This window comes from Aplysia californica, unplaced genomic scaffold, assembly GCF_000002075.1.
Source record: "Aplysia californica isolate F4 #8 unplaced genomic scaffold, AplCal3.0 scaffold00551, whole genome shotgun sequence".
In the NCBI taxonomy this organism is placed as follows: Eukaryota; Metazoa; Mollusca; class Gastropoda; order Aplysiida; family Aplysiidae; genus Aplysia; species Aplysia californica.
The window spans coordinates 352,932-379,751 of record NW_004797821.1 but is presented as its reverse complement, the minus strand read 5'-3'; the positions used below and the strand labels follow the sequence as shown (position 1 = coordinate 379,751).

Here is a 26,820-nt window from a genome sequence, read left to right as displayed (position 1 = left end):
TAGAAAAAAACAACCCAAGTCATTATTTAATAAAATTATCTACTTTTTCTTTACCACAATGCAGTCATCCAGTTCTTGATTTCTGTGATAAGTTTTTCTCAACACACAATGAAATTATCCCCCCCGGGGCAGTGCCACTGACTGTAGTGTCTTTAGGCCATTCCCAAAGGGGGGGACATTTCTCGTTCAAGCACAGTAGAATTGTAAATGGGCTGATTCATGTCATGCTCATAACTGTGCCTGATCTACGACAGGGAACTGCTGCTTTTTCTTTCCTTATTCCTTACTTTTGTCATTTTCCTCTACTTCTTTTGTATGTTTGTCACTCTCTTGTGACCCGCTATTTCCGGGGTGCCTTGATAGTCGAAGCAGACCTTGTGCTGTTGAAGCAAGAGAGGTGAGTAGAGTAAGTCTGATTCCCTGTAAAGACTTCTCTGTTGACACCCACCCCTTGGCGCTCATATGACCTTATACAGTTGCGAGTACCGTAAAACTATATTTTTTTTTTTAAACACAATGAAATTGATAAGATCCCAATTGTATTATTTTCACAAGACTTTCATATTAAAGCACAGATCCTTGTCTCTCAGGCTGCCAAATGCAGTGTCCAAATGTAGGCCTACTTTAGTTATTAGTGTTAGACACTGATATTCAAAGAAATTGCTTTTGGGTGGTTGGCGGGTGCTCTGGTGTGGTTTGCTCCTTCTTTCCTATCAAACATCTATCATCCTGGTCTCCCCTCCTTCTTTTTTGTGTTTGTTACTCTCTTGTAATACCTTTAATCTTCGGCACTTATATGACCTTATTTTGTTGCAAGTGCCGTAAAACTTACATAAACTAAACTAAAAAAAATTGCTTAGAAGTTAGTGGAAGACTCCATCATGCATCATTTTGAGACTGACGTATGAATCTTACTTGATTAGGCCTAATATTATAGTTGTTAGACTAGACTATACTGTGCTGTTCAAAAATGTACTGTATATAGATTCTAGTAGTTAGACACCATAAGACACTGATGACCTACGAGACCTGTGGTTGCCTCTTATGCTGTTTGCCTATTATTTCTGTGCCCACCAGATTCGTGCAAGAAGACGGCCATTGTGTTCGACGAGCTGGTCGCCTGCCTTGAGTTTGTCAACTGTCAGAGTATGCAGGCCCAGGTAACCTTCTCGTTTGACTTTCTTGTCGTTGTTGCTGCTGTTATTTTTCTTCTTCCTTTTCTTCTCCTTCTCCCCACTTTTTCTACTTCATCCTCTTCCCGTCTTGTTTATCTTCTTCTTTTTTTCTGTTTTTTTTTTTTCTTTCTATTTCCTTTTTCATATAAGCCTACTATATGTATATACGGGCATAGATATTTCAAACACGTCAGGGATTAACAAATTTGTTTGACACATCCATGAATCGGGAAAATATCGCTACTGGTAGTAAGAGTATGAAGAGAGAAGATCAAGGGGAGTAACTCTACCGGAACAATGGTTAGAAAATATATAACTGATTACCTGCCTTTGCCCCTCACCCATTGAAACTGAACTTATATAGGATATGTCGTCTGGCTCATTCAATAATTGCCTCAGTCATTTTTGGGGCAAACTGAGCTATGACCACTTAGCTAATTTCATTAGTTCCCCAGATTTCTGTGAAGGTCCGTTGGAGAATTTATCATTGTAATTCAAACAAAACAAAAAACCATTTAGAAAACACTATATGTGTCATGTGTCTGTTTTGTATGAGCAACAGTCTTTGTTTTTCTCGAAAGCAAAAAAATGACTTGAACAATTCTCGTATGAGCCTGACAATTTGCCACACATATTGTTTCTGAATAAATGATGCTCAAAATTATTATTAGTATAAGTTGTATTAAATGATGCTTAAAATTATAAGTTGTATGGTACCAACAAAAAAAAAAAATTGTTTAAATATATATATATTCTTTTCTGGGTTTCACTAATGCCGGGTATAAATCTGTGCTTGTCCTCCTACCACAGGTCAACAGAACTGTGCCGACAGTTAGCATTGACAAGACAGACGGTTGCCAGATTTTCCTGAGTGAGAAGTCCTTGGACACTGAGATCGTTTCAGCCAAGTCCTCAGAGATGAACATCATGGTGCCTCAGGGCAGTGGAGACATCGTAAGTGTGGGGGGTTGGCGGGTGCTCTGGTGTTGTTGGCTTCTTCTTTCCTACCAAACGTCTATCGTCCTTATCTCCGCTTCTTCTTTTTTATGTTTGTTACTCTCTTGTAACATCTCTAATCTTCTGGCGCTCATATGACCTTATGCAGTTGCGAGAGCCGTAAAACCTCTACTAAAACTAAGACATCGTAACTGACTGTCGAATATAAACTCCTTTATCCTGATAAAATCTCCCCCCCCCCCCCTACTTGAAACCCCCACTACCTGGTCCTAATCACCTGGAGATGTCATCTCTAACTCCAGACTCAGAGGTTGATGTGTAATGACCCTCCATCCTTCAAGGTCACGAGCTGCCGTTACACATTCTGCTATACAGTGCAGCCTCCCTATAACGACTTTCGATAAAATGACAATCTCTGTATAGGGCCTTGGTGCCCAGGTCCCGATTTTTTCCTTATATCATTAGTAATTTTTGGTTGCCTCTCTATAATGACAATTCTCTATAATGACATTTTTTGCTGTCCCCGACAATGTCGCTATTAGAGAGGCTGCACTGTATATCCAGGCCAGATACTCTGGATGCCTTTGTACATAAAAAATTAAGACTACCTGCTTAGACCATGTGGTTCAATTGACATTTTGCTCACAATGTTTTTATTTTTTTTTAAATGGAGTATACATTTCCTTTTCGCTAATGTTTGGAAAATATGGATTAAACTGAACAAGATATAGTAAGGTTTGTTCATAGTTTAGAGGCATACTTCAGCATGAGTACTTTTGTCTCTGATTCTGAAGAGAGCAGTACGAAGTGCCATGTTTATTTATCAACGGTCACTAAGGAAGGAGTTAGAGCACAGAACTAAAGACTTGACCTCAATACTGTTGTTATCGTTGTATTGTAGCATGTAGGTATAATGGAGGAGAAAAAAGTGGACAGCGATTTTTTTTTTTTATTACTGATTGTAAATGAGCAGGTGCCCCAAGGACAAAGGAAGTAAACGGAAAAAGTGTAACGAGAGGGACGAGAAACAGGACACACTGGATTTGGGTGCAAGAGTGCACTATAGTAGTATTTTTGGCTTACTTTTATGCTCAAACCTTTTATTAATCTTGTCCACAGAAAGAGTTTGCCCTTCCCGAACAATTCAAGACGGTGTACAACGGGAAGCAGATGGTCACCCAGCCGTCCGACCTGGTCTAGAAGCTAAGCAGCGCCGCAGATGTCGCAACTACTACTAGAGAAACTATTTGCCTTATTGACTCTGCCATTAGCATGATTTCACATTATAAGTCATTTCGGAAATAATAGTAATTTTTTTGTTAAGATAAAAAAGAAAATACTGAAAGTCTGAGCTCCTTTTTATTTTTTGGTTTTTTGTTTTGTTTTGTTTGGGGGGAAGGGGGCCGCAATGGAATTATTCCATAATGAATGGAAGTTTTCATGTTACCAGGTTTTAGCACAGTTATCTTCCAAGATTTCTGGAAAGGGATATATTATATTGCTTTTGGTGGCAATTTCTGGAGGCAATACCAGTTGTAAAAAAAGGTTTGCTCTCTGATATTGAACACATGAATTATGTGAGACAGAGAACATGCAGATGCCGTTACTGGGCAAGGAACATGGAGCACTCTCAGTGGAGCAAGAGATTAAAGTTTTGTTTAATAGGGTCATTTACCTCGAAAACCATGCCAACATTGTTTCTGTAAAAATCCGAACATGTTAATTAATGTGATCAGTGAATGAATGCTCTTCTGTCATGTACTCTGGATTGCTTTTTGAAGTAGCAAAGTGTGTACGTCTTGTATATTATCTTCGATTTCACTGAACAAACTACAAAGATGAAGTGGATCTCAAATTGTAGAGTACTGATGTAGCCACCAGTATCTTTATATATTTATCTTTTTATATTATAAAATTCGGTACCGTACGGTTTTGTAGAAAATTATTTTGAAATAGTTTGTTGAGCTGTTATACAACCTTCCCTGCGAGCTGTAGACTTTCAGGGCAATGTGTTCATATCGGGATATAGTCATTGTAAAGATATTGAGAAGAGTCTAGTGTTTTGTATAAAGTATAAAGACTGGCCAAGAGAAACTAACAATGAAGAGTTTCCTTAACGTATGAACAAACTGGTCTGGTGTTTGTTGGTTTGATTTTATAAGCCATTGTTATGTATAAAACAACTTTTCCATATTTATATGCGAGACATTTTAAATTTTCAATCTTTTTAAAACATTTTATTACTGACAGACCACTTTTTTTTAAATCCCGCTTTAACTTTGAACATTTGAATTTTGATTTTCTTTGCCTGTAAAGTGCAGAACTTCAGTCGTCCATAACTCCTGAGATAACTTGATGTTGGAAGGCTCAGTATCTAACCTTGACAATGTTTATGTTAGTTTAAAATTCCCTCTTCCTTTTGCCACACCACACAGAGCTGACAATCCTCCAGTATCCCGAAAGCTAAGAATCTTCTCACTATTTTTGTAATGATTATTGTAATTTTTAATTGTCATAAATGAATTTCCATGTTTTTGAAAAGGTTTATTTCCTCCTAGCTATTCCCTAACTGCTTGCAGTTTTATTTGATACAATAACCACAGGACTTGATAGTTGAGGGTGATACTGTCTATGTATTGGTTGGCCTGCACAGTTTATGCTACTGTTATACTTTTTCTTGTTTTTGTTTTAAGTCGTGATGTTTATTTCTCTTATCTCTAAATACCATGCCTGTGAAATTTTTTTCTCATAAATATATGCATAACAAACAGCGAATCCGAGAAGAAACTAGTGGGTGAGTCTTGTTGAATGATTGCTATAGTATTCTGTCAATACAAAGTTCACACTGCAATAAAATAAGTTTGATGACTTTGGAAAACTAAAATGAAACTTAAAGAAAAAGATAACCCCTAAAAGCTGTATCGCAATATGTTGATAAATTCTCGTGTATTAATGGGACTTTTTGAAGAACTACTTATCTGAATTGTTTTCCAGTTGTTGTTTTTTTGTGTTTTTTTAAATTTTGTGAACTGTTGTGGCTGAATACTGAAACCTGGAATGGAAGAGTCCTGCCTGAATATGTTAATATTATTTCCTCTGTGAATTTATTATTTACATGACACGAGTTTGTTTTGTTCAGCTTCGTAGTGAGATATATAAGGGGCCATGGAGACCAGCATTCAGACTTGTGGGGGGGGGGCACTTGATGATGCGACTATTTTGTGTACTGAAGTCTGTCACAGAGAGCAGCATTGACATATGACAAGACGGCTGTCTCAGCTGGGTCCTGATTGAGGTAATTTAGCCAAAGAGCACATCTCTTGTTAAAAAGTTTTGGAGAAAAGATTTTAACCCTATCTTAATTTCTCTTGCTCTTTCTCGCTCCAACTCTCTCTCATTTTTTTCTTAATTTCGAAAATCTTTTAACCATTCATGGCACGAAATGTACACATCTTATATTTTTGCCCTCCTTTCTTGGTATCTACCCTCTTTTTTCTGGTATTTGCCCTCTACCCTGGTGTATTTTCTTCCTGCTAGCACTAAATAGCATATCTGTACAGGATAGATAGGAGACACACTGTTTTTATATATTGGTACAGAAAATTCTGAAAACTATCAATGCTGGAAAGTTTTATGTAGAGGATTCTGGGGTCTCGTAGGAAGCTCTCGTTATTTTTGCAAGTCATGCCTATTTTTCAAGTTAATGCTATCAATAAAGAGCTTAAACACTTTCAACCATGAGGCTATGTGTTTTACTGATCCCGTTGTGTTTTTGAGACTGTCCACATGCATACATCAAGGAAAACAGGAATGTGTGAATGACCAGATACACTAATATTCAGAGATTTTGAATACAATGAATTTAATTTGGAAACTGTAGTTTGTGTGTGAAAACTGAAAAAAACAAACGGTGATGATGATGACACATACACCCTTCATAATGTACAAGAAAAGCACCTGTGAGTTGAATCACATTACAGTAAAAATCTTTTCATCTTATATATATGGCTACCTTGTAGAGAGAATAATAACACAACATGAAAGTATATTATTTCAACATTGAACAACTTGGTGATGATTCAGTTTTCAGCCAAAGAACAACAATTTTAAAAGCCCACGACAAGTTTAAAAAAGTTCCCATTTGCCCCCTTCCTTGGAGCGTGAACATAGAGCAACCGCTTTCGTCTCGATACCAGCTCTTGTGGTACCAATACGACAACTGGTGACACAAGAATACCTCTTTCTCTCAATATTGCCAACACAGTGCATCTCTGACCTAAGCTGACAAAATGTCTTTTTTCATTGTGTCCCCAACATATTTTATTTGTTCGAAAGCCTGATCGGTTACCCTACTACTTGTGTGAAAAATATCAAAGTGACACAGACTAGTTTTTTAATAAATCAGAATTCAAATTTCGAAACCACTCTTGTTTTTAAATGGTTACGCTGACAAAAAACCTATTTTTCTCGAAACTGCTGTGAAGGAAAAAAAAGCGTTTTGTCAGCTTACGGCAGATCTGGCTCACTAACATTTTCATCACTTTAGAATTTGTTGCATAAAAACGAAGGTATTTGCCAAAAGTTTCTCTATGTTGGGAAAACTGGATGCATCCAAAAACCCCAGTCTGATATTAGCACGTCTTCTTTTTAGCCACAGCAACAACACAAGCAATGCTTCCATATTGTTCAACTATGTTGTGTCTTTTGGCGGGCAGTTAGCAAATCTATAGTAACATGTGCTACAACCATAATTTTTCTCACATCTTGTTGACCTCTCGATAAAGTGCTGAGATGTACACTAATCAAAAATGCTGTCCCCGACGTTTTATGCAAGAAAAATTCTGAAATCATGCAAACTGAGCCAAAAAATGGGAAATTATGCGATTCTGTTAATTTTAACAAAGAATGATAAAGGAAAAATAATCAGAAATCATGCAAAAAATGATCAAATTTTGCTAAATTAAGCGGGGTGCATAAAACCACGGGGACAGAAAATGGTAGCACTGTGTTTATGCTCTTAGAAAGAACACCATTGGCACTGACATTGCTTCAGTTTTACACAAGCTCAACAGGAACAGTACAAAGAATTTTAAAAAAATAAAAAACAACTTAAAATTCAACAGATAATTAATAATTAAAAATATATGTAAGAATTTGATACATGTAAATGATAAACAATATCAGATATAAACATTACAAAAGTAACAGCAATCAGATCAAAACTCAACATTTGCAAGACCTCCCCCTACATATGGAGGGGGGGGGGGCTTTCAAAGTGCACAGGGTGCATGTTCAAAGGCAAGTATTTTTTTTGGTGCTACAGAAAACATTTTCCTGAAACCCTGATCAGAAAAGTGATCAGATCAGAAAAGTTGTCAGATCAGAAAAGTGATCAGATCAGAACTCACCATTATCAAGATCTCCTCCTATATGAGATGGGCATTTTTCGACTGTATCTTGTACACATTCTAGGGCAAATATTTCTTTCTCAGGGCTATAGAACACATTTTCCTAAAACCCTCGAAACAGTATTGGACTACACTAACAATCAAGCTAAACTTTTTTCACTTTTAATTTGTTTATATTCTATTTTTCTCAAAACTCGCGGCCCATAGAATATTTGGCCTTAACAAAAGAAATATAATATACCGTTATTTTGATATTATGTGAATTTTCATTTTTTAGATTGAGATTTTTACCATGAATTTTTAACATTTTAATCTGATCATTGTCCAAAAAGAAACTGTGCTAAGAACTGTCATGAATACAACCAACTTGTGTTTCACCCACTCAAATGACCTAATGCAGCTGCGAGCGCCGTAAAACTTTTATTAAACTAAACTAAAAGTTTAATGTTAGTGCTTCCCAAATGTGGCTGAGCAAAGACTAAGAGGAGGAGGAGCTGAAGAGCTGTCAGGTCTTTGGCAGCAAGTAGTAGCTAAAAGAACCCTATGTTCTGGTGAACCAATCATGTTCTGAACTGCAATTAAAAAAGATTGAGAATCTGTACCCTGCTCCAGGACAAACAAATATACTTTTTGATAACCTCCCCCCCCCACACACACACACACATGCCCACATGTATACACACTAAATGAAATGTATAAAATCATTATTATGCTTAGATATGTCATATCAATTACATTTCAACAGAGTTCAAAAATAGTTCTTATCTTACACATCCAACAACACGTGCTATACTATGTATATATATTATATCAGATGACATATGTCATTACCTCACAATTATTTTGTCCAAAGTGCACGTAACTAGATCTATAGAGTGCACTTTGAACAACATAATTCAGAGGCAACCATTTGTCTTGACGATGTGGAATCAGGCACTCGTCAATTTTCAGCATATATGGAGTTGTTGGTATCATCTTTAAGTTTGTTCATTTGTCTTGTTTCGGTTGAAAAAAATACCTATCTATCTGGAACAGAAGTTGAGAATTTTGCCACTGAAGGTGGCGGTCACCTGGGGTCAGATGTGAAATTAGCAAGAAAATGGTCACCAAAGTTTAGTGATTTCCAAAGCTTGAGTGTCCTTGAAAACTGCACATTTACAATTTCTATGGCTTTGATCAATATTTTTCAGGAAAATCTACACAGAAATGAGTTTTTAAATGGACATAAAAGGTGCTGAACAAAATCAAGAAAATTTGAACGACAAAAAATTCCCAACAACCAGAGAAATGCCGGTTTCTTTGATTTCATTATTTTGACGAGTGCCTGATTTTACCACAATGCCTCATATGATTCAACACATTTCAAACACAAAATATGCTGTTCTTTCTACACAGTTCACTTATTAGAAGAGTTAGTAAGAGTTTTACGGCACTTGCAACACAATAAGGTCATATAAGTGCCGAAGATTAGAGGTGTTACAAGAGAGTAACAAACATAAAAAAAGATGAAGCAAACCACACCAGAGCACCCGCCAACCACCCACATACAGTTGACTCCCCCACAGGGCCGGTGTCTGTGGTTGGCGTAGTGGTTAGTATGCGCAGCGCTATGGCATGCATGAGACCAGAGTTTCATCCCTGAGTGGGGAGAATCTATATCGAGCATCTCGGCCTTCCGCCGACAGAGATGCTGTCTCCCTCTATCTACACGCAGGTTGGTCCTGACAAGCAGGGTCGGAAGCCCGCCTCCTAAACGATTTAACTTGTGTCAATGGGAACATAACACCACTTACTCCTACACTTAAACAAAATTTCTCCATTTGGCTGAAGGACACATGCTTAAGGCTACTGGATCAACAACCAGAGCCCCCCACCCCATTGACCCCAAGAAGACAAAAATAGACCGCTGCACTAAAATAGCGCTACAAAGACACCCTGAAAATGTCTCTGAAGGACTTCAACATAAATAATTCAACATGAGAGAGCCTAGTTCCTGACAGACCCAGCTGGATGAGAGAGCCTAGTTCCTGACAGACCCAGCTGGGGAACAGCAGTCACAGTGGGCTTCATATGAGGCTTCACGAAGAAGAAATGCTGAAACCAAGAGAGAAGCCTGCAAGCTGTGCACTTCCACTACTTGTGGAGCTTTTAAAAGATCAAAATGTGGCAAACGTTTCACTGACTGCCAGAATAGGTCTAATTGGTCACAGCAGAAGCCACAAGTCATCTTAACCTTTAACGTTAATTCTTCTATTTCCCTGGAGAAATATATTCTCGTCTGTGGACGTATTGGTCATTGTCAGACATTTGAATTTGACGGACGAGCACATCAACACAAACAAGAGCCATATTATATATATAATATCTCCTTTAACTCGACGAAAACGGGCAGCTGTAGAAGTTTATGAAAGATCTAAAAGGCTAGAAAATAACCACCCAAATAGAATTCTTGTTGACAAGTGGAAACCTAATCAAAGACTAAAAAAAACAAAATCTGTACTTGACACTGTCCTCAATCTCCAAGAAAAACATCACCTCCCTGAAAGACGAGAACCTCTGGAAAGAGTTCCCTCAACTCTCCCACCACATCTCACCATAGCAAAGCCAGAAATTAGGAAAACACTTTTGGACAAGCACAATAAAAACACATATCCTCTGGCACTAAAGAATTCTGCCCTTGAAACAATTGATTCCCATCCACCAACATGGATCCACTCATACACTGATGGATCTGCCTTTAGGGCAACAATCAACGCTGGATATGGGTCAGTGATCAACTTGCCCAGTGGGATCAAAAAAGAAGTCTTTAATTCCAGCGGGTCCTTCTGCTCCAATTTCACTGCCGAACAACAGGCCATCACCAACACAGCAAACTACATCAACTACTTGTTTGACATTAACCCACTTGCTACCACAGACATCGTTATCTTTACAGACAGCCTTTCAACACTAGAGACACTTGAGAGTGGGACTGATGTGAACAAAGATATACTGCATTTGATTTGGAGTCTACATAATTTGATAAGTAGGCACCACGTCAGAGTAGTCCTACAATGGATTCCTGCCCACACTGGGATACCGGGAATTTGAAAGAGCTGATGCTCTGGCAAAGAAAGGAGCTAGTCTCCCTCAGCCTGAAATCCCTACTGACTACACCACCTGCTGCCAAATGATCAAGTGAAACCTCAAGGAAGACTGGATGAATGATTGGGCCACAGGTACGACAGGCCACATGAATAAACCACTGGTCAAAGATCCAATAAATAAGTTGAAGAGGGGAGATCATACATAATCTTCCAACTTAGAACACAGCATGTACCCCTCAACCAACATCTCAACTAAATTGGAGTAAAGCAGTCTGCTGCCTGCCTACTATGTGACTACCCCTCAGCAGAGACAGTGGAACATCATCTGTTCTTCTGTAGAAAACTAACTAAACCTCAAGGGGATGTTTTCTTCCCAAGCTACCTCACACATCTAACTGCCTCTACTCCTCAAGACAACAATTAGAACAGACATGCAGCTATTACCGAACGGCATCATGCAGAAGAGTTAACACTCAATTGCTACTGGATCACTAACAACAACAACAATATCTCCTTTCACTTATAACTTCTCCGGCATACATCAGGGGCACAGCATCATTTTTAAAATACACCGGCAGGAGGAATACATGCGCTTCCTGTTCCTTTTTTCATAGAGTTACGCCCCTGTCCACTTTCATGACTTCCACTTTTTTTTTTTTATATATATATATATATATTAAGATTTCAACAAGCAAATGAAACAGCACGTCTGTTGGGATAGATTTTACCAACCTTCTTTTGTTTGTCTCATTGCTCTTGCTTTTTTTTCTAGCACTATAAAACAATCATTTCGTCAAAGTACTTTTTCTTTTGAACTTTGACTTTGACTCAAGACTCCCTCAAAGATGACACAATACGTAGAGATAAGTTTCTTGATGGATTAGTACATCCCCACAAAATAAATGCCATCAAATGCTGGGAAAAAAGCAAGAGACAAAGATGACGGAAGTACAAATGCTACCCTCTGACCAATCAGCTGTACAATAGTACATAGACAAAGTGAATAATCTCATGAAAACATCATTCAAGTGTAAAATGTTCAACATCACCATATTTCTCTATTTACATTGCAATGTTCAAATAACTTCGATGTAAAAATAAATGCAGCATTGCTGTAACAGATGCGTATAAAATGTAAGCCGTTTTAGAACATGATACAAAACTATAGAAGTCAGAATAAGTGCATGAATTCTACATATTTGTTCTGAAGAATATTTTTATAACAATTGCATAAATTGTATAAGAATTCAGCAGCTGTAAAATAACGAGTATATATATATATATATATATATATATATATATATATATACATTATATTCACATACATGCACAATAGTAAGTGTGATAGATCAAATTCCAAGTACAAAAATAAGTACAAAAATTACGACACCATTCATGGACGAGTCCTGAGACAGTTGACAAAAAAGTTCTCAATGGATCCCAGCTGCTTTGCTTTATATATCCTTACAAAAGAAAAAGGAAACGTGGTACCGGAAAAGGAAATCTCCTAAACCTACAACATCAGCAGTGTTGTGTACCAGTAGCACTCACTACAATGGGGAGAAATCGTACCAACGTATTTGACCTGCAAAAGTGATAATATGTCTTCTTTCATAGGCAAGATACCCTACAGGATTATAAAGTATTAACTTATCTTATCTTATCTCACACAAGGACAGTCTGCTCAGAGTCGCATAGAAAAAGCTGCAAGTCATACTTCGCTACTTGTAACTCACAGCTGACAACAGGCCCATAAATTTATATTTGCCACTTGCTTCATTCGCTGCTTGCTGCTTAATTAAAAACAGCATAAGCGATACGACTGAGGTCACCAAGAAAACTTATTTTCCAGACACTTGTGGGTTGGCTCTTGGAATGACAAATGGAAGACAATGAATGAGGACTTGTGTGTGCTGATATGATTTATTTAACCCTATCCGTACGTTGTGTTTTACTATTGCATCCACACAACATGGGGAACTCTGTGACTTTGTGCCACCACTTTCCAAAGAGGAAATTTACTCGTTAATCCGATCCGTACGCTTTGCATAGCAGTCTGTCAAAACGATTTTTTGAGAAATATGGAACGTTTCAAAGAGATCTTCGTACTAAATCTAGAAGTAATCTAAAATGTGAAGAATACAACTCCGGGGGTACAAAACGACCCCAGAGCATACGGAGAGGATTACAGTGGAGAATGACTGAGTACGCCTGTAACTATTTCTGTCAGATTTCTCCGCTGCAGTGAGTGTCCTTCACCAAATGACGCATGGCTTTCCCCATCTCACTGTTTATCACCTGCTTATTCATAGCAAGTGGCACAATACTTATGGCTTGTGATTTTTTTTCCTGTGTGACACTGCTTACTTACTACAGCTTACTGATCCCATAAATCCACGAGGATCAAGGGTGGTTGTATGATAGAGAGCCTTGGCAGGGTCCTCCACTTTTCACTGTTTTTTTGTGAGTGCCTGAGTTTGGGCAAATGACTTTTCCACTCAACAATGTAAATATGTCGCATAAATACTAGCAAAATGGAAATTTACCGGGAGCTAAAATCTAAGACATAATTGCAAGATTCCACCCAGCCAATCCTGGACACATGATTCCTTCCTGTCACAACCCAGACGACGAATAAAGTACTGGCAGGACGGATCTGTCCTCACAACACAAAAGAGAAACAACAGCTGTATCTTTCTCTAAACCTTCCTACACAAAAAAACATTACTCAGGGATGTAAACAGGTTTTGAAAAAAAAGTCGGAAAATATACGGCGCGCGCGCACAAACTGAAATAAGAATACAGTGAGACTAAATTATATTTGTTTCTTTCCCTCTATTACAACAAATAATCTCTATTTAGTATATATAATATGTATTGTTTATAGTAGACTTTTGTTAAAAGCTGGGGCCCAAATGGCAAGTCGGCCAGAAAAAACGGAAAAAGCCAAAAGATTTACATCCTTGATTACTTTTGTCATTAGCCTACTATTTTATACAGTCATATCAACAGCTTTGAAGCTCAGACTGTTTGAAAATCTGGCTCAAAGAGAAAAAATCTCTCCTCCAAGACATGAAACACACCTTAAAAAGCTGAAGTTTCAGGCATTATCATTGCATACATTAATTTTAAGTACCCTGAATAACATCAACTCGTAATGAGTATTTCAGTTTTTGTATTATAAAGCAGGAAAATGCCCGCAGTAAATATTTGATATTTATAGCCCCGACTTCAAGTGAACAAAAGCTATAGTGTTTTACTATGTATAGAATAAAAACTATACAAAAGAATAAGTACAACACGAACTTCACAAGAAAAATATTCACAAAGGTACATAAGAATAAGAGCATCGGTGTAGGTATACACATGTATAAGATGGCTCAGCAGATACCCAGAGGGTGATAAATACAACACTAACTTCACAAGACAAGTAATGGCAAAGGTACATAAGAATAAGAGCATCTGTGTATGTATACACATGTATAAGATGGCTCAGCAGGTATCCAGAGGATGATAAGTACAACAAAAATAGGTCAGCCACCTCGCCCCTACTACAGCATACAAGTAAATACTGTAAAATTTCTTTTCAACCTCATTCATAGTTAAAACAAAAATGAAAGCAAAGTAATTAATTCAGAAAGTCAGTAGCTGCTACAGAACTGTCCCCATCGTTTTATGAAAGAAAAATTCCGAAATTATGCAAAATGAGCTCAAAAATGTGAAATTATGCGATTCTGTTAATTTTAACAGAGAATGATAAAGGAAAATAATCAGAAATTATGCAAAAAATGATCAAATTTTGCTAAATTATGCAGGGTACATAAAATCATGGGGACAGCATTTCTTTGAGTATAAAAATGATGTCTGTCTGTATGACATACAGAGGGGATTCACGTCTTACATAGGAAAAAGCACCCTATCAAAATATGAACACATAAACCAGAACAAACCGTCTCCATCAAATCAAAAATGATACAACAGAACAACTTTACATCAAAATCATGCAGCTGCTCTTATTTAAAAATGTACATATTTCCAGTGGTTAGTGCATTTTTTTTTAAAAACATCATTTCCAGACATACAATAAAACAATCATATTATCATCCATAAACTACCATCTTCCCAAATGATCTGGGGACAAGCATTAATATCAGAATGTTGATCACTTACTATACACCACAGTCCCGCCACAAACCACAAAAGTTAGGCTTGATGTACAAAGAAACGTTTTGTAAATTCATTTTAAAACTATTTAAAAGCTCAGCAGGGTTTTCCTAAGACTTGAGTATAAATTGGAGTGAAGAGGCAGATTCCATTATGCAAAAAATTCCATCAAACAACTGCACAAAGAAAGTTGGTGGGAAATAAGATAACACAATAAGTAAGAATGCCAAGGGATGTTGCATGCTGGTGAAGCCAAAGGTTCACACAGAAGGTCATAATTACTCAGCAGTTTCTGCCACTTTGTTCGTTTTATTTTCGGCAGGATACAAAAAAGGCATAACTTAAGAGTAAGAGTTCTCCTTTGTTTTTCATTTGATAAAGAATATTTTTTCAGCAAGCAATAGTTTTGATTGGTGGTATACCACAACCATCACATTTCCCACAGCAATTTTAAGTAGGGGTAAATATATTAAAAACAATGTTTGCACCATTGATTGAAATATAACACAACCTTCAACATGTATCAAAAGATTAGCACCTGAACACCTTCTGTTTTCAAAGAAGTAAATCTTGCCTAAAGGCAGATATGAAAAGGCAGTCAGCAGTGGTAAGTAACATAAGGCACATCTTTCGGCAAATTGCCATCTCAGTAGTATGTACATGAACACTTTCATCAAAAATAACAGTAAATATATATGAACACAACCTTTTTGAACACATAATTTCTTCAAGAACTCTAGTACCGGTAACTAGCACATTTCCTGTACCCCCGACAGCAGTAGTAAGCAGGGACAGTATTTCATGACAAGGTCATCAGCTGACAAACAGAAATTCCTTTTAACATCAATGAAATTTATACCACTGGGTGAAAGGGCACTACTTTGTGTATTTCATTTCATGGTCCCATGATTAGGAACGCACTGCCTGGTAATGTAAGAAAGACCAAGTCTTTACATGTATTCAATAGTCATTTCTGTTTTTAAATTAAAGAGATAATCTAGATTTTTAATCTGAAACAATGTGCAGTACTGTTTATGTATTGCTTCTTATATTTCGGGCCCGGGTTTCAAAACTATCATAGTAACTCGAGTTATGATTTTTTGCACTAAAATATATGTTAAACCATTGTTCTGATGTGAATCTTATGTCAAAACCACATACCATAAGCTCAATAAATAAAAAAGTTATGCCCTAATGCAAATGTATCATAAGTTCATTGTGACGAAATCATGACAACAAAAAATCTAATCTACACTTACGATACTTTAGAAAACATTGTAAATTTACTTTTAATACAAAAGTACAGTAACTCCAAGTTACGATAGTTTTGTTGCCACAGACTTGAATCGAGATAGAAAGATGTATATTATACTGGTATCATATCTCTGGGTATAACAGATTGAAATATGTCCTCCTTGGCAGTAAAACTACCGTAACTTGAGATACAATACTATGACATTTATAAAGGAAGTTTCTAAACTATTGTAACTCAACTTACGAAAGTTCTTTTGCCCTAAAAACCAGGGCCATAATATCGTACCTAAAGTACCGTCCAAATTGAAAGTGATACAATTTTTTTAAATCCACAGACAAATTTGGTGTGTTTTTCAACCTGTTATATAAAAAAATGACACTTCTCCTGAAAAGTGGGGATTTTAAGACATGATAGTTTTGAACCCTAGGTTCGATTTGTTAAGGGCTCAGAACATGTGCTCTTTAAGCAGGGTTGAGCACTGTATCATGTATGTCAGATGTTATCATAGTTAATAGAAAGTTCAGCTGCCCCCGTTCCAAAAACTATAGCTGCTTAATGAAAAACTTGCACTGAATAAGTTTTCATTCACACCCAAAAGGGGGCTTGACCATTTTTATGCCGGTACCAATATTGAACTACAGTAACAGTAGATATTGTTTAAAAATTGTAAAAAATGAGGTCAAAGTTCAACTACATATGAGTGACATTCACAAGGTCCATTTCAAAATATTCCCCAGTGTAAAATAAGATCAAAGTAGATATACAGTGGAGTCAGCTTAAGGCCACACACACGTTTTTGGGGTCCAGTTTGGGTCCAGACAATGTTTTTTTAATGTTAAGATACTTCCCTTGAAAATTATATGCTAAATAAATGGAAGTACTCCCAAAGTCCTATTTCAAAGCAATAGCTCCATAAAGTATATGTAACATTGTGAGCCAATATAAAGCTTTAACACTTTCCCTACGAAACACACGCCCGTGTGTGCCAGCTTTCTTTACCATTCGCTGTGCAGCGCACGCCGCTGTGCGTCACGAGAACGTTCATTCAATGCGGAACGCACATATCGGTGTGTTTCAACTTTCAAATTTTTTTTACAGAAGAATAAAGGATTTGGTAAGGAAAGTAACTCTAATGATAGGATGGAAGGTCTGAACATTTCTTTGGTTTCTTCCATTTGACTTCAAGACGATTTTAGTGAGGGTTTTTTTTCTTTACGAAACGATAGACGTTCCAAAATTTTTGTCTTCTGTTGTGGAACTGAAAATGGCGTCCTTCAGAAGGCCAAAGAGAGCGCGTTTTAAGCCTGCAAATACTGCACTAGACATGATATTTCAAGAAGGATCTGAGGAAGATAAGTCTATAGATCATTACAATGATAGTGATAGCGAGTATGAGCCTGACGGCGATCTTCTTCATAACCAGAATGTAGTTAGATGTAGATCTAGACCTAGCACAAGTGCTCAACTTGAAGGTAGTAGTGGTGATAGTGAAGCAGATAAAGGAGATGACAAAGATGAAGATAGACGGCCTCTTGATTTATTTGACTCAGAAGGTGAACAGGGAGTAGATTTATTTTTTTTGGAAAGTGTTTTACTGCGCTGGCAACTGCATAAGGTCATATGAGCGCACGGGACACACCAAACATTTTCAGTTGGTAGGAAATTTTTAATTTTGCCCAGGTGGCGGCCGAAGCCTACTCTTATCGATTTTCGACCACCAAGGGATCTTTAATGTGCGCAACTTGCACACGGGACCTCCGAGATTTTTCGTCCTTGTCCGTGAAGGGAAGGCAAGGTGTAGATCTTTCGTACCAGAAGATCAGGGGTGTGGTTGAAAGACAGCAGTAAGAAGGAGCCAAGGAGTAGCAGTAGAAAGGCTGCAGAAAGAGTCAGGAGCCCAGTGGAAGGGGTAAAAAGGGTGACGGGGTGGGGAAAGAAAGTAGAGAAGAAAGGGGAGATGAAAGCAGACGACAGAACATTGCAAGAGAGCAGGAAAGAAGGTGAAAGGAGACAATTTTAGAGAAGAAAATTTTTCGGCTGCTACCCGGATTCGAACCCGGGACCTTTGAATGAGAGACGAACACCTTAACCTCTAGGCCCCGAAAAAACCCAGGGAGTGGATTTAAATCTAGATCGAGATGCTAGGCTTACAGAAGATGATGAAGATACACAGGTAAAAAATATCAGGGGCTTTCAAAAGATACCACCATTTCAAGAAAATCCTGGAATCAGAGTAGACTTGGGTGAAGATTCATCCACAATTGAAATCTTAGACAGTGGAAGGAAGAAACTAATTGCTACGCCAAGTCAGTAATCAATGAAAAGAAAAGAACAAGTGTTAGATTGTCCCAGAGAAGTAAATTTTCATTATAATGGAAACCAGGGACGCGAAATGAAATGAAACGATTCATTGCCATTTGCATTCACAAGGGGCTCGTCAAGAAGCCTACCATTACTTGCTACTGGACAGCTCACCCAGGACTCCACAGCTCATTTGCAGCAAAGCTTATGCCACATAAAAGATACAAAAATATTCTTAGCTTTTTTCATGTTGGTAACAATGAGACGTTTGTAGCCTACGGAGAACCAAACCAAGACCCCCTCCACAAAATACCTGTCCCTGTGGTTTTATGCACACAAAAAATCTGAAATTATGCAAACTGAGCCCAAAAATGGGAAATGATGCGATTCTATTAATTTTAACAAAGAATGATAAAGGACAAAAATCAGATATTTGGCCAAAAAAATGATCAAATTTTGCTAAATTATGCGGTGTGCATGAAACTACGAGGACAGAAATACGCCCCTTCATCACACATCTAAACACAGTATTCAAAGCCCTTTACGTGCCTGACAGGAATGTATGTACTGATGAGGCTATGTGCCCCTTCAAAGGACACTCTCTTTTCAAGGTATACATGAAAGATAAGCCAGTATAGTGGCGGTTCAAATTTTGTGAGCATTGTGAGAGCGGTACTGGCTTTGTTTGTTTCCTTGAGATGTTCTGCGTTGACAAACGAATTAGCAACAAACCTACAGACATCGTAATGAGGATGATGGAGCCACTTTATGACAAAGGACATATAGAGCAGACGAGGTCACAATCTTTAGACTTCGTTGTGGCCACAACAGACTCAAAACACCACATGCACACCAAATTAAAAGTGGGAGAATCAGCGATCTGTGAATGTGGACACGACCAAGAGGATGCCAACCATATCCTTCAGCACTGCCGCGCTACGCCACCCTTCGTACACAGACCTGGCAGAATGTGGCTCCCCTTGAGAAAAAGCTCTATGGCAGTCTCTCAGAGTTGATGCGAACTGCACAGTTTGTGCGCGACATGGGACTGACTGTCTAGCTGCTGTCATCGAGAACGAGGAAGAAGAAGAAGACAAAGGATATCGATTATCCTTTGAAAATCATTATTGTTGTCCTGAACTCTCCAAGAAACTAACTCTTAGAGAGGAATACTATGTCTTGTGGAACTGTTCGATGAAATTGAGTGAGCATGCCAAATGATCTCTTCATTGGCCGACAGGAGAAAGGGAAACTTGACTACCGCAGGTATAAGCAGTTGGTTGTGACTAGGTGGACAGACAAATGCGAAGTTGTCACGTCATCTACAATGAGTCTGCCCACTCTACGTGAAGTTCAAGGGCGCGTTGAAATAAAAAAACAAATCCCTTGCCGTCATTGACAATAAGCGCCTAGAGCTGTGTTTACATGGGAGTGGGCGCTATAGAAATGATCTTCATTATTATTTATTACAATGTCGTAAATATGTCAGGTGTTGACCACTCAGACCAACGGGTGCCGTACTCACCAATGCACAAGAAAAGTCTGAAGTGGTGGAAGAAACCATTTTTTCACCTTTTGACTCTTGCAATGGTTCAGTCATCTGTTTTATTGAACATTCATCGGCGAGGAAATGGACAAAAACAAATCCCCCTACATGAAAACATCAAAACAATTCTTATGGGTCTTGTGAATGGTGCAGTGGAGCCAGTCACAAGTGTTGCTGGAGATGGCCCAACAATGGTAACTGACAGACTCGAAGGAAAAGCATTTTCCATCATTTATTTCAGCAGAAGGCAGCAAAGCAACGTGCAAAAACTGCAAAGTGTGTTACGATAGGGCTCCAAAAGCTGGAGGAGATCCAAAACCACTGAAGTCAAAACGCCAGACAACACCATACTGGTGCCCACACACAGTGCAAAATTCCTTCGTGTGTAGTCCCTTGTTTTGACTATTATTATCATACTCGCAAGGACTACACAGCCTAAAACTCATTGCATAGCTGTGCTGCACTGTAAATAGTTTGTGAACAGTCCAGTTTTTATTTCCTAATCTTTCACATCATGTGTATTATTGCTGTATGGATTATGTCTCGCTCTATTTGAGTTGGAATGAGTGTTGGATTACATGTTCACTAAATGGATTACAATTTTGCACAAAAATGTGAGTATATCAACTGTTTTATTGCTTTTTCCTCTTAAATTTCTGCATCAACTCCTTGTAAAAAAAGTAACATTTTTCCGCATTTTTTGGTCAATGTTCATAACCTTGCTGTCTTATTTCATATTATCGCAGCTCCTTTTCCTTTCCACACAACATTCTATAGATCTTTAGCTTTTCATGCGTGCAGTTTTGTACTTCTGAACATATTTTGCAATAAATGGTGAATTTTTTACTGACCCCACAAAACACTACATTTGTAGTGAATAGACTATTATTATAGTAAGGTAAAGAGAGCAATGAGCTGGGGCTGCGTAGGGAAAGTGTTAAAGTAATTTTGAGATGTTTTTGCTCCTTTCCTCAAAATGTTCATTTTTGGGTTTAAAAGCTAAAAACTAAAAAAACATTCTAGATAAAGACATGAAACTTGGAGGGTAAGTGCACTATGCAATTCCAAATAAAACTATGCTAGCTTTTTCTAATTTTGGAGAAAAAGAATACTGTTTATGATTTTTTTACTTTGCTATTTGGATTATTTTTGTCATTCGAGAATATGCAAGTCTTCTAACAGTAATAAAATTATTAATATTAACAATTTCAAGAAAAGCTAGCGTCATTTTCTTAAGATTTGTGTGCAGATCATAAATGTGGAGTTAGTTCATAGATAGCATGAATAGTGTTTGAGTTTTTAGCTTTTGAAAATAGTCCTTAAGATAGCCCAGTTTCATTCAAATTTGCAATTTCTGTGATTATGTAACTGATAATGATTCCCAAAACTGATTGTTTTCAATCCTGGAATGAAATACTTTGAGAAAATGATTTAAAAAACAATTAAAAATCACTAAATTGTAGATTTTGGGGCTAAGAAGTAGAGTGTGGCCTTCAACCGAAATCTACCGGACTGCTGCATTTTCTTCATTTCAGCCAGGTTTTCGATTTAGACAGGTTGCTCAAACAAAAAAAAGAATCATTCGAGATTTTATTTGCTTTCAGTTTACCACTGCTTCTTTCTTTTAAACCGCACTCGGCTTAACCGAACTCTATCGTGTAAGCAAGTTACAACGTGATCAATAAATATGCATCATGACCCAGGCACAAACTCTTCCAACTTGCAGTAAAAAAAAGTTTTGACTGAGAACCTGTATTTACCTCAGGTTTTCACATAGTAGCATACATTCCTCCCCTCCCCGCCCATCACGCATAGTTAACACTTTGCCATCACAAGGCTCATATAGTAAATATTTTTGCCCTCACAAGCGTTTCGGGGGAAATCCAAAGAAAATGGGTAGTAAACATCGCCGATCGTCGTTTTGTGACCGGAGCGAAAGTTCGTCGTTCTTGTCGATCAACGATGTTAAACATCATTTGTCCCCCCCCCCCTGCACCCCCACATTGTTTTCAAGTATGAGGATTATATGCCAATGAATCAGGTAGAAATGAACTCGAGATCATCATCCTCCACATTGTAGTTGGCGTTGAAAAAGGCTTGGTTGGGCCGGCGTAGCTCCCTCTCCCTCCTCCTCTCCCGCTCCCAGCGGCGGTCGTGGTGCTGCGTGGCGGTTCTATGGTCCAGCAGCATCTGCGGGGGAGAGAAGGCCGGGAAGTGACCCCACTGGTCGCCCATGACCTTCGGCCTCGCTCCCCCGTTCGCCTTCATCCCAGACATACCCATGTGAGGTTTGCTGCGCTGTTTCGCCGTGGTGTAGGAAGGGCCTGCGCCCCCCATGTACGCCGACGGGTGGTTGGACGGGGCGGACATGTACGGATTTGGCCCTCCGCCACCAAATGCACTTCCCACCGCGCCCATCAAGCCACCCGGCATGCCCATATACGGATCTGGAGGTCTGTGAGGCCGGCCCATGAAGCCGCTACCCCCGCTCATGTAAGCACTGGCCCCACCACCCCCCGCCTCCGACCCGGAGCTTGACCCACTTTTGCCCAGCAACACGCCCCAGTTACCGCCAGAGATGTCCGCCATGAGACTGGACAAAGGAACCGGCCCACACTCCATCTGGTGGGTTTCCACGGTAACCAGCGTCTCTCTTTTACTAGTGGTACCGACGGCCATCGACTTCCTGCGACCCATTCGGCCCGACGGTGGAGGAGGCATGGCTGGTTCGGAAGACGAAGAGTTCAGACCCGCATCTTCCACCTGAGCTCCCCACTTCAGGTTTTGCTGCTGCTGGAAGCTGTCCGTTTGGAAAGGGTGGAAGTGATGCTGCTTCTGGTGCTGCTGCTGCTGCTGCTGCTGTGCCCCTCGCTCAGCCTTCCTCGGTGAAGGAGGAGGCTCGTCGGGCGCCCCTGGAAGTGACAGCTCCGACTGTATCCCTGAACTCGCCGCCCCGACCCCTCCGTGGACCCCTGTTGCCTCGTGGTGGCTGTGATTTAGCGCATTCTTCGCAGAGAAAATGGTGAAGTCGGTGCCCTGTTTGCGAGGGCCAAACTCAAGGTACGGCCCCACACGATTAGGATTCCTCGACGACGAAGCTGCTGCCTCTCTGCTCGGAGTAACGGCTGGGAGAATCGTGTCTGGTGGATTCGACACCAAGGACGCCGTCTCGATGCTGTTCCTCTCCATAGACACTCGCACGCTATGAGCTGACATCTGGCTGATCGCAGAAGAGTCGCTGCCCTTGCGGAGGTTCCCCAGCCGCCCGTTCCCAAAGCGAATACCATTCAAGAGCGGCCCGACCACCGGCCGTATTCGGTTTAACCTCCCGCGCTTCTTTTTCTTCATCTTCTTCTTGGTCCTACGCCCTGCCTCGGGGAGGCCATCGTGGCCAATCATGACAAACTGGGCTTCACGGAACTCCATCATCTGTGACTCACGGGACACACGTCGGGTCGACACGCTGGACTGGACATCTGGAGGGGCAGACACAAACACAGGATAAAAGACAATAGGTTAAAGCAAATACTGGTATAGAAAGAAACCAAAAAAAACCCAGAAAGATTAGAGAAAATACTATACAGAAAGAAAAATGCTGTTATTTTTATCGACTCAGAGAAAGGAAGAATAAAAGACAGAAAAATCAGAGCATACAGGTATAGAAAGGAAGAAAACCAATAAGAACAGAGCAAATAGCGGCATCTAAAGAAAGAATGAAAGACAAAATGGTTAGAGGAAACAAAGAAAGAATGCTTTTTTATTACACAGACCCGAATGCCTGTTCCCACTTTTTTTATTATACCACTCCAGCACATAAAAAGAAATATGAAGACACTCACCCGAGTCTGAATATCGCCTACCCATGCCGGCAGATGGGTAGATAAGGCCACCCCGTCGACGAACCAAGTTGGGCATCGCCATAGCAAAGTTGGAGGAGAGCTCATCATCACTGCCACTGTTGAGGTCAAACTTCATACCTGGACAGAAAAGAAAAATGATTCACTGGATGTAAAATTAAAATTCAAAATGTAGGCATCAACACCTGGGTTCATACTGAGCAGGACATTTTTTTCCCAAAACTTTATCAAGAGTTTTCAAAACCAGATTTCTTTTTTACAAGACAAATAATGAGTCATTTCGGAAGAAAAGTTTTCATTCAGCATGCAAAAATACTTTTCAAAGACTTTTGCCAATTTCCCCAAATTCAAAGAGTTTTCCATGTCTTGGAAAATAAAAATTAAATTCCAAGACTTTTCCTCTTTTCCAAGACCCACACAAACCCTGCAACACAACTGAGATCATTTAGGACATGGGCTTCCACCCTGCCTATCAAGGCTAACCTAGACTGGAAGGGATACAGCATCCCAGATGAAAGGCAATGATACTCGATTTTTTTAAAAATCTTCCCACTCAAGAATCAAGCTCAAACCTCTTTCCTGCGACCGCCAGGTGAAGTGCGTAACCGCTACACTTCATAATTATATGCCATTTCAGTGGATGTGACAGGGAAATCACTCAAACCTAACATGGGGCAAAACCTGATCCATTATCGCATTTGCTACCTCCAACAATATAAAGTGAAAATAAAAACACTCACACCATGACCTTGAACTCAACCAAAGTTCATCATGGAGAAAACACTTTGAGGGTACAATCAGGCACACACAAATCACAAGACACAACAAGAGAAGCAAAGGACTTGCAAGCCATAGCACCATCCAAAAAACCCGAATTTTACAACAAAGAAAAACAAAATAACTGTTTTTCTTGTGGGCCTACTCCAGTACCATGTTAATCTTTATTGATAATAAATACACCAATATCCACTTACAAAACAGCAATGGTAATCATAAAAATGAAATATGTTTTGTTTTCAACATAACGATCACTACATGCCTCATTGACAAAGGGCAGAGAAACACTTGAACTGTCACATAGTCAGTTAACTACGAATGTGATGAATTAAAATTTCATAAGAAACTGACTTACCAAGCCCATCTTCTAAATAGCTTTACACTCAGAGCTTTATACTTGTATGAGACAGAGCGCTAAATAAATGCAGTCTGCCATATTAAACCTTTCCAATCTCACACATTTTGGCTCGCACACTCATATGACCTTATGCAGTTGTGAGCACAATAAAACTCATACCAAAACTAAACACATTTGACTCACCGAGTTCTTTTTTTTTTTTTTTGGTATAAGTGTTTTACGGCGCTCGCAACTGCATAAGGTAATATGAGTGCACAGGACACACCAAAAACATTTTCTGTTGGAAGGAAATTTTGAATTTTGCATGGGTGGCGGCCAAAGCTTACTCTTATCGATTTTGGGCCACCAAAAGATCTTTAATGTGCGCAACTTGCAGACGGGACCTCCGAGCTTTTTGGCCCTTGTCCAAGAAGGTTAGGTGTAGATCTTACCAACCATAAGATCAGGGGTGTGACTAAAAGACAACAGTAAGAAGGAGCCAAGAAATAGCAGTAAAAAGGCTGCAGAAAGAGTCAGGAGCCCAGAGGAAGGGGCAAAGGAGGTGAGGGGGGTGGTGGCATAAAGTAAAGACGAAAGCAGACAACAGAACATTGCAAGAGAGCAAGAAAGGAAGCGAAAGGAGAAAATTTGAGAGAAAAAAAATTTCCGTCGCTACCCAGATGCGAACCTGGGACATTTTGAAAGAGAGGTGAACACCTTAACCTCTAGGCCATGAGAGCCACCTACTCACCAAGTGGATCATCGTGAGAGCTGAGGTAGCTGATGGACACTCGGCCCTGATTGATCTCCTTCCTCTTCTCAAAGGCCTGGGCTATCATCTTATGACGCTTGAGCTTCACTGGCTTATTGGACGGTTTGTGGAACACCCTGAGTGGGAAAAGAAAGGTGGTCCTCATAATTCTGTTAATGCTGAGTTAGCATGATAATGGCTACATTTCGCCACGAGGCAGACCTGTACAATAATAACAATGAGAAATGGAAGAATCAGACCTTATCAGAATTTCCAGTTTTAGTAGAGGTTTTGCAGTGCTCGCAACTGCATAAGGTCATATGAGCACCAAGGGGTGGATGTCAACAGAGAAGTCTTTACAGGGAACCACGCTTACTCTGCTCACCTGTCTAGCTTCAACAGCACAAAGTCTGCCTCGACTATCAGACACCCCGGAAATAGCGGGCCACAAGAGTGAGACAAACATACAAAAGTAGAGGAAAATGACGATAGTAAGGATTAGGAAAGAAAAAGCAAGTTCTCTGTTGCAGTTCAGGCACAGCTACGAGCATGACATTGTTGAATCAGCCCATTTACAATTCTACTGCGCATAATAACAAGTTAATGTCCCCCTTCAGTCAGTGGCACCGCCCAGGGGGAGGCAGAATTCCCACCGTTCGCAAACAAAATTTCACCAGGAACGGATGAACATACTACAGTATACTTATAGTAAAAAGAAGTTGAAAGAGCTGACATCATAAGAATCACTATTTCAGGGGGAAATTGAAGGCACATGTGTATGGGTCAAATTATGTACTTAACTGGGTGTCAGAGATTTCAGTCTTGATCAACTCAAACAAATGGACAGAGATCTACAGGGACATAAGATTTTACAAATGCCTCACACTTATCTTAAACAAAATCAGCTTGCTCCATACTTAAGCTGGGTTTTTTTATTTACTGACCTTTTCAATCCAAAAAAAATTGTTTGAAGAACTTTCAATAGTCAGGTAGTCATTTTGACGCTCAAGTTCTTGAAAACTGACCATATATTTTTCATAGGTTCAGCACTGTAAACATATACGGATGTCATTCCGATTCAGTACCATTTCTAGCTGCTGCAAGTTATTGGCACAAAAATACATTGACATAACATACTGAAATAGGGGGCATAACCTTTGGAATTATTGACAATTCTGCGAATTTGACAGTGAATAAAATTAAAGG

The 26,820-nt window shown here is 39.2% G+C and overlaps 2 protein-coding genes across 2 annotated transcripts in view; one reads left to right on the top strand and one right to left on the bottom strand.

Annotated features, from left to right (window-relative positions):
• Positions 1-5,867, top strand: part of LOC101850432 (adenylyl cyclase-associated protein 1) — a gene marked incomplete at its 5' end in the record, with an annotated part of 8,089 nt that extends 2,222 nt beyond the window's left edge. Inside the window, 3 exon segments of the mRNA XM_013087149.2 lie at positions 1,078-1,160; positions 1,986-2,129; positions 3,252-5,867. Of these exon segments, the coding sequence (XP_012942603.1) occupies positions 1,078-1,160; positions 1,986-2,129; positions 3,252-3,332 (308 nt within the window).
• A 15,162-nt stretch (positions 5,868-21,029) lies between these two features.
• The window catches only part of LOC101850198 (smoothened homolog), a 23,466-nt gene continuing 17,675 nt past the window's right edge, over positions 21,030-26,820 (bottom strand). The window contains exons 10-13 of the mRNA XM_013087141.2: positions 26,640-26,663; positions 25,615-25,751; positions 23,732-23,869; positions 21,030-23,368 (exon numbers count right to left, since the gene is read on the bottom strand). Coding sequence (XP_012942595.1) covers positions 21,930-23,368; positions 23,732-23,869; positions 25,615-25,751; positions 26,640-26,663 — 1,738 coding nt within the window. The 3' untranslated portion in view covers positions 21,030-21,929. The remainder of the gene's footprint in view (positions 23,369-23,731; positions 23,870-25,614; positions 25,752-26,639; positions 26,664-26,820) is intronic.